An 8,141-nucleotide genomic window follows, 5' to 3' on the forward strand; every position below is an offset into this window, starting at 1 on the left:
ATTCTAGAATTTTGTTTCTGCGCCGACAGATGAGGCATACAACATTTACCTTTAAAAAAAATATTTCCTTAGATCTTGAAATGATTTTTTTCCAGGGTTCCAGTTCTACAGAGAATTAGGAGCTGGTACTTAAATGAAAGCTCGGTGAAGAATGTACATGAAAAGCAGACTAAGGAAGGAGTCCCTTTGCCAAACCCAGGACACCTGTCACCTAAAATTCATGGGGCTGTTGTCAGCTAATCACCCCAGGTCCCCATTCTTTAAGCCATGCCATTCTATGGATGATTATTCTTTGGTGGCACTGGGGATCAAGTCCAGCATCTTGTGGCATGCTAGGCCATTGCTGTCACCAAGCTATATGCCCAGACCAAAAGCTTAGTTCTACACTTTTTTTTTTCCTCTCTTGAGACCTGGTCTCACATAGCCAATGCTGGCCTCAACTCCCTTATAGCTGTGGGTGACCTCCATCGATTCTCTTGCCTCCACCTCCCACTTGCTGGAATTACAGCCTTGCACCACCACAACCCGCCTCAGCTTAGCATCTTAAAGCTGTTCACTCTCTCATGGAGACAGGCAGTCTTGGGTTAAATCTCAGCACTGTCGCCGCCTGCCCGGGAGCTTGGTAGTCTCAGGCAGGCTGCTTAACTGCAGATGGAGACATCACCACCTCCTCACTCTGGAAAGCCGGGGTGCGGGTTAGAGATGCATGTGAAAGTGCTCAGCGACGCCGCCGCACACAGGAGAGTTGCGCAACCAACGCTGGCTGTTTTATCGTCACTCGCTCGCCTCCAGCTGTGTGCAGTCACGGTGGGAAAGTATGAGTAGCAGGCGCTGTGGTGCAAATGCTGAAGTTACACAACGAATTTAAGAGCAGAGAATGACAGCAAGTGCTGGGTTTTTCTGAGCGTGTGTATGGAAAGTAGCACCTCCTTGATGGAATGCACATTTTTAGAACAGAAACCTTATGCTACAATAGAAAGAACAGCAGAGAGTCAGAATTTCTACTTCTGACTCTGGCGAGGTCCTCATCTAGCCTAAGGCTTTCTGCAAGCCCCGCTGCCCACTTGGGAGCTCAGTTTTGTCAGTAATTAATCTTGAGTCATCTCTCAAGTCCCTAGCAGCAATCATTTAGCTTCCCTAACTCCCTGCCTGCCATTGTTTTTTGTTATTGGCTAAACTTTCTGTGTGGGGGCCATAAACAATTCCTGGAGAAGAGAACTAAGGGCACACTTGCAGAGTGACCCCAATCAAAGCTTTAACAAAAATAACACAACAAAATGGGGTCCCACTAAAATCTTTTTGATGGGGAAAAAACAAGCCTCAGTTTGTAGCCATACGTTTTAGTATGTACTTCCGTGGAACACATGCCTCCGTGCTACAGTTTACATTGAAAATAATAAGCTTCTTTTGGGCGGTGATAATACACACCTTTAATCCCAGCACTCGGGAGGCACAGGCAGGTGGATCTCTGAGTTCAGGGCCAGCCTGGTCTACAGAGTTGAGTTCTAGGACAGCCATAGCTACATATAGAAAGGAACCTTATCTTGAAAGACAAAATAATAATAATAATAATAATAATAATAATAATAATAATAAATATGCTCACAGTGAAATAAACTCCACGCTTTTCTCTCATCAGGTTGGTCTTTGAATGAATTTTGCCCAGGACAGAACTTTCATTCAAAGAGGAAATTAATAGAAAAGGAAAACCATGAGAAACAGATAAACAAGGCATTTGTGTCCTGAAGAAGCCATAGAAATAACCGTGGAGTGAAAGCAGGGTAGACGCCGGGGAAAAATCGGACTTAGTGTGATATTTTTGTCACAAAAGTCTTCAAGAGGAAGAAAGTACACGCTCTTCCAGAGAATGGAGGAGTGCAGCGTAAAAGCGGGGGAGACTGTGGCTTCTGAGATTCAAGTAGAAACTAAGGGTGAGAAGGGGCCGGTAGCAGTTAGTCCTCAGGAGGAGAGGCAAGAGAGAAAAACGGCTACACTCTGCTTCAAGAGAAGGAAGAAAGCAAACAAGATGAAGCCCAAGGCTGATTCCAAGACTGTTGAGGTGACAAAGAAGCGTCCCCCAGAAGCTGGGGATTCTGGTCAGTCGCAGCCAGCGGGGGCCTGGGCCTCCCTCAAACGCCTTGTGACACACAGGAAAAGGTCCGGGTCTTCAAAGAAGCTGAAGCTATCCGAGCCTGAAGAGCCTGAGGATGTGGCCCTTCCTAAGAAAAAAGCAAAATCCAGACTTAAGATTCCTTGCATAAGATTCTCAAAAGGGGCAAAGAGAAGTCGTCATTCCAAACTCACGGAAGACTCAGGCTACGTCAGAGTCCAGGGAGAGGCTGATGATTTGGAGACAAAAGCCCAGACCCAGCTGGCTGACCAGGCAATCCAGGCTAAGTCCACCCAGGAAGGTGTGTTGGCAGAAGCTGGTAAGGAGATCCGAGAATCGCATGTAAGCAACAGCGTCACGTCGGGGGAGAATGTGATTTCCGTACAACTGGAATTAGAAAATGAGTCTTCTGCTATTCAGATGGGCACCCCGGGGCTTGAAACAGAAACTAAAGTGATTAAGGAAACGCAGCATGTACAGGCGCAGCGAGCAAGTTCAGAAGCAGGCAGCCCGAGACCAGTGGCTTCTGCTGCTCCTCCCTCACCAGCAACCGCACATCGGTGCAGTGTGGGAGAGCCCAGTGAGGACACCCAAGAAAGCGCAAAAGATGAGAGAAGCAGAAAGAGTGCTGCTGAAGAAAAGAAATCAGGAGGAATTGTGCTGAGCCAGGCAGAGGAAACTGCCGTCAGCCGAGCAGAGGAAGCCACAGTTGGCCAGGCAGAGGAAGCCACAGTCGGCCAGGCAGAGGAAACTACAGTGGGCCAAATAAGGGAAGTTACAGTTGGCCAGGTGGAGAAAACTTCAGTGGGCCAAGCGATGAAAATTACAGTCAGCCAGGCAGAGGCAGCTACAGTTGGCCAGGCAGAGGCAGCCACAGTAGCACAGGCAGAAGAAGCTACAGTTGGCCAGGCAGAGGCAGCTACAGTAGCACAGGCAGAGGCAGCTACAGTAGCACAGGCAGAGGCAGCTACAGTAGCACAGGCAGAGGAAGCTACAGTTGGCCAGGCAGAGGCAGCTACAGTAGCAAAGGCAGAGGCAGCTACAGTACCACAGGCAGAGGAAGCTACAGTTGGCCAGGCAGAGGCAGCTACAGTAGCAAAGGCAGAGGCAGCTACAGTTGGCCAGGCAGAGGCAGCTACAGTAACACAGGCAGAGGAAGCTACAGTTGGCCAGGCAGAGGAAGCTACAGTAGCACAGGCAGAGGAAGCTACAGTAGCACAGGCAGAGGCAGGTACAGTTGGCCAGGCAGAGGAAGCTATAGTTAGCCAGGCAGAAGAAGAAACAGTGGCCCAGACAGAGGAAGACACAGTGCAGACAGAGGAAGCTACAGTTGGCCAGGAGGAGGAAGACATAATGGCCCAGGCAGAGGCAGCTACAGTCAGCCAGGCAGAGAAATACACAGTGCAGGCAGAGGAAGACACAGGGGCCCAAGCAGAGGAAGACACAGAGCAGACAGAGGAAGACACAGTGCAGGCAGAGGAAGCTACAGTCGGCCAGGCAGAGGAAGACACATTGCAGGCAGAGGAAGCTGCAATAAGCCGGGGACCAGATCTGAAAGAAAATGGACTTGATACAGAGAAACCCAGATCAGAAGAAAGCAAAAGAATGGAGCCAATTGCTATTATCATTACAGACACTGAAATCAGTGAATTTGATGTTAAGAAATCTAAAAATGTCCCTAAACAATTCCTAATTTCAATGGAAAGTGAGCAAGTAGGGGTTTTTGCTAATGACAGTGATTTCGAGGGGAGAACTTCAGAACAATACGAAACGCTCTTAATAGAAACAGCTTCTTCTCTCGTCAAGAACGCCATCGAGTTGTCTGTAGAGCAGCTGGTTAATGAAATGGTCTCTGAGGATGATAAGATAAATACTCTGCTACAATGACTTCATTTCCAGACCGCACGAAGAGGGGGAAAACAACCTTTAAAGACGGATTCTTTTCTACATTTGTGGCACTTCTTTCTCAGTAACAAATTAGAGGCTTACCATCTGCAGGATCTCAAGGTGCGAGTCCAGCCCAGAAGTGCCAAAGAATAAATGAAGTTTGTAAAACCCTGTCCCTGGAACACAGTTCTGGACTGGGGGCAGTCAGCATAGATCACAGGGCGCAGTGACATGCAGGGAGGAGTGGGAAAGGCTTGTGATGAGCCCAGCGCTCTGAAGAAGACTATTTCTTGAGCACTTGGTATGCTAGATGTCCCTACTGTTCCCTAATGTCACAAAGGTTGGGTTTTGTTTTTTGTTTTTGTTTTTGTTTTCCTGATGGTTCGACCCTGTGTATAGGTGAACACTGCATCCGCTTTTCTTTTCTTGTTCCTGTTGTGTCTGACGGTGAATCACGTGAGTGGGGTTCTGGTCCTGAACAAGTTCCCTACAAAAGCCATTCACAGATTCCTTCTGCCAGGCGAATAGTTACAAGTGTATAAGCGTGGAAATGGAGTGTTTTCTCTCTCCATCTTACTTCTGCCCAGCAGACCTGTCTATACCCATCTGTGGGTGGACCTGTATGCTGAGAAGTCAAAAGGGAAATAGTATTTTTTTATCCAGAAGGCAAACTTCCCAGATAGCAGAGCTATCTCCCCCTAGCAGAGTTACTTTTTTTTTTTTTTTTTTTTTTTTGAGACAGGGTTTCTCTCTGTAACCCCTGGCTGTCCTGGAACTTGCTCTACAGACCAGGCTATGTGACAGCTAATTACAAAAGATGCAGGACAGATAGATGGCCGGATGGCTGTTGAAGAGCATCCTTTTTAGGCCTGAGCACCACTGCCTCCTGAGCACTGGGGTTAAAGGCCGCTCCCCATCAAGCCCCCCTGGTTTTCATCTGCTCTGCGCTTACACTGTGTTTATGAACTGTGTACGTGTTCACTGCTTCTTCCTATATTTTCTCTCTATAAATACATACTGGGATCGAGTACAGAAGTAACTAACGAGGCTTTGGAATTTAACCAAGTGGTGGATGTTTAGCAATATTCTTGGCTGGAATGTGAAAATATTTCCTTCAGGCTTGCCTATCTTCTTCGTGTGTTTAATGGGTGGTGGGGAGCTCATTCAGTTTAGCTAGACAAAAACACGTGGTCCCCTCAATAAATTTCTTTTCCTTGTGTCCCCTTTTCACATAAAACCAAGAGTCACTGATAAATCCTCTTTAAAATCACCCTAACCCACTGTATATGGTGCTAATAGACTTGTATACATAGCTACCAGCAAATATGTTTAAAAACGAAAAGTTTTAAAAGCCTGGTTAAAGTTGGTGCACTTTGCAGTATTTTAAATAATCCTGTATCTACTTACTTATAAGGATGGCTCCAAGACAATATACTTGCATTAAAGTTTCTAACAATCTCTTATGAGTGAGTAAAATCTATAAAATACACAGCTGTTAGCACTTATTGAAGGCGTTTGGATTAGGTAGAAAGTGTGTGCTCTTGGGGGTAAGAAAGCAGCCTCAGGTTTCAGGTTTGCGGGAGGGGTGTTAGATCACCACGCCTTTGGTCAGAATGCATTCGAATTGATTGGTTTATATAAGAAAATATATTCTCCTTCATTCTTAAAATGGTTTCTCTGGCTTTTCTGAGGACTTAAATAAACAATTTCCATCTGTAAACAGAATGCAGAAATTTGTTACCGGGTTGCAACCTAATATATCTGCTCTATGGCCAAATTACAGTGAATTTTAAGGTGAGCCGAACCAGAGAGCTGGCTTGTAAGTCTGCATAAAATATTTTTTTATAGGATGTACTTCAGGCAATTTGACCTTCTATGCAGAGCATGTAGAAAGATTCTGACTCCATTTACACTCCTTTGGCCTCAAACTGACCAGATTAAAGGTATCAATTTATGGCACTCACATTAATTTTAATTGAAATCTGCCTCTAATGTACATTTATTAGCTAGAATCAACTTTCTTTTTGAACTCAGAATTTCCTAAGGCTGGGGGCGTCAATCAGATACTGGATGATCTTTCAGTATATTATCTTCACCCTCTTAAGAGCTGAGTATTATTCATTCCGCTCCTTACAACACAGGGAATATAAGCACTTGCCAAAATTGTGTGTGTGTGTGTGTGTGTGTGTGTGTGTGTGTGTGCGCGCGTGTGTGCGCGCGCGTGTGCCTGTGTGTGTGTCACTATTCACTTAACATTTTTTTTCAAAGCCCTTTTTAGGATATTAAAAATAGTACCCAGTAACATTTAAGTAAAGGTAGCAGAAAACAAAAGAACTTTCCAACAGAAATCATGTTCCCTGCCACCTCCTCCACCTCCAGGAATAATCAGCACGTGGCATATATGAAGCTCTTCAGAAAAGCTGTCTGCATAATTTTCCTCCCAGGCAATGGGCTTGACAGCGTGAAGATGGCGGTGCTCTTAACTGATCTACTATTTAGTGGCATCTTAGACAGGGCTTTACTTCTGAGAGATGATGCAGCCTCACCAATGCGAGGCTTCTTGCTAGAGGCGACTTAGTGGGCGTGGCCTGTGAGAAGGCCAAGGGGCCAGCCCTGCCCGTAGGCACCACCCAGAGTTCATTTCATTCTGCAAATGTCTGATTTCCAGCAGAATTTTCTAGGGGTTTGTGGCAGAACTTTTGAAACAATTGTTATACTTTCAAACCCTGTTGTTTGATCGCTTAGCCAGCTTGACTCAGTAAGTAGTATGCTTTCTAGTTTAATACTAAACACAGCAGGATTTGACTTTTCTGCCTGCCATTTGTGTATCTTTTAAATATCTTCATTTAAGCTGTAGAGTTCTTTAGGTTCGAATTCCTGTTTTACCGTGTAGCAAAGTTTCTTATATCGAATTGAAACTTTCAGTCCATTCTGCATTTTTATCACACCCTTTTAAAAGGAATTTTCATAATGATCCTTGATGACAAAAATTTATTAGAACGAATCTACACAAAGTATGGGCGCCCCAATTAAGTTAGAGTCATCCCTGATAACAGGACCTCCCACAGCTCATCCTGGGTAGGGTGTGTGTGTGTGTGTGTGTGTGTGTGTGTGTGTGTGTGTGTGTATGTGTGTGTGTGTGTGTTGGGGGCAAAGGAGGTGGTAACAGACGCCAGGACGGGGTAAGATAGAGCCAATGCTGAAAGATAAGTGCCAAACAGGGACATTTGGGATGGGGAAGCTGGAATCTAACTACAGGGGCGGTCTGAACATAAACAGTGAACCCATTCTGATGTGTGCCCCTGTGCAGGAAAAGGCCTGCGCGAGGCCACACGTCAGTTCTTCTCCCATAGAAATGCTGTGTGGATGAGCCACTATAAACGTAAGAGCACCGTTTTGTATTCTCACTAAAATTAGTATTACTGTGAATCAAAGGCTAATACTAAAGAAATAATACTCTGTAGAGAAAAGGTTTTCAAGCTAAATTAATTCATGTACCGACGAATACAGAATAAATGTTATATTAACTCATTTACTTATCTGTGTCTTTGAAAAGGAAAGTGGCTAATTATGTGTATTTCCTAAAACTGTAAAGATCGCACTGACGAAAACATTCAGTTCTATAAAAAGTTCCACTCCGTTGGGGGTTGGACAGACTTTACAACACCGATGTAACAGAGTCCAACTCCAGCAGAGAAATGCGAACAGTCGGACTCTGAACCGATGGAACTGCGAGAACAGGCAGTTCTGAAATTGATGCCATTCAAATCGAGTGGCCCAGCACTGTTCCATGCGTAATGGGGCATGCCATATGCCCAGTTCCCAGTTCCTCAAAACCAAATGAAATCCAACCAAGGAAGGTTTTGCTGTGTCTCACCAGTCACATGGGTTGCTTTTCTGTATTGTTATTTATTATTATTGTCTTTGTTTTTGTTTTTTCGAGACGATTTCTCTGTGTAGCCCTGGCTATCCTGAAACCAGCTTTGGAGACCAGGCTGGCCTCGAACTCAACAGAGCTCCATCCACCTCTGCCCACTCACTGCCCAGGTTGTCTTTTCTTTATTATGTTAGTCTATGGATTGCTAATAATCTCTATGGTTTCCTAGATGAGCCCCGGTGCAGAAGGACTTACATTATTCACACA

General features: G+C 45.2%; 1 protein-coding gene across 3 annotated transcripts in view; it reads left to right on the forward strand.

The window, feature by feature from the left end:
- Akap5 (A-kinase anchoring protein 5) overlaps positions 1-7,528 on the forward strand; it is a 13,550-nt gene extending 6,022 nt beyond the window's left edge. For 2 of the 3 annotated variants that reach the window (XM_055619277.1, XM_055619278.1), the window contains exon 2: positions 1-7,528. This exon is cut by the window's left edge. In XM_055619277.1, the coding sequence (XP_055475252.1) occupies positions 1,868-3,997 (2,130 nt within the window). In that variant the 5' untranslated portion in view covers positions 1-1,867 and the 3' untranslated portion in view covers positions 3,998-7,528. The other variant, XM_055619279.1, reaches the window with a different exon arrangement.
- Positions 7,529-8,141: the final 613 nt, after the last annotated feature.

This window comes from Psammomys obesus, unplaced genomic scaffold (genome assembly GCF_907164565.1).
Source record: "Psammomys obesus unplaced genomic scaffold, mPsaObe1.curated_primary_1811, whole genome shotgun sequence".
Taxonomy (NCBI): Eukaryota; Metazoa; Chordata; class Mammalia; order Rodentia; family Muridae; genus Psammomys; species Psammomys obesus.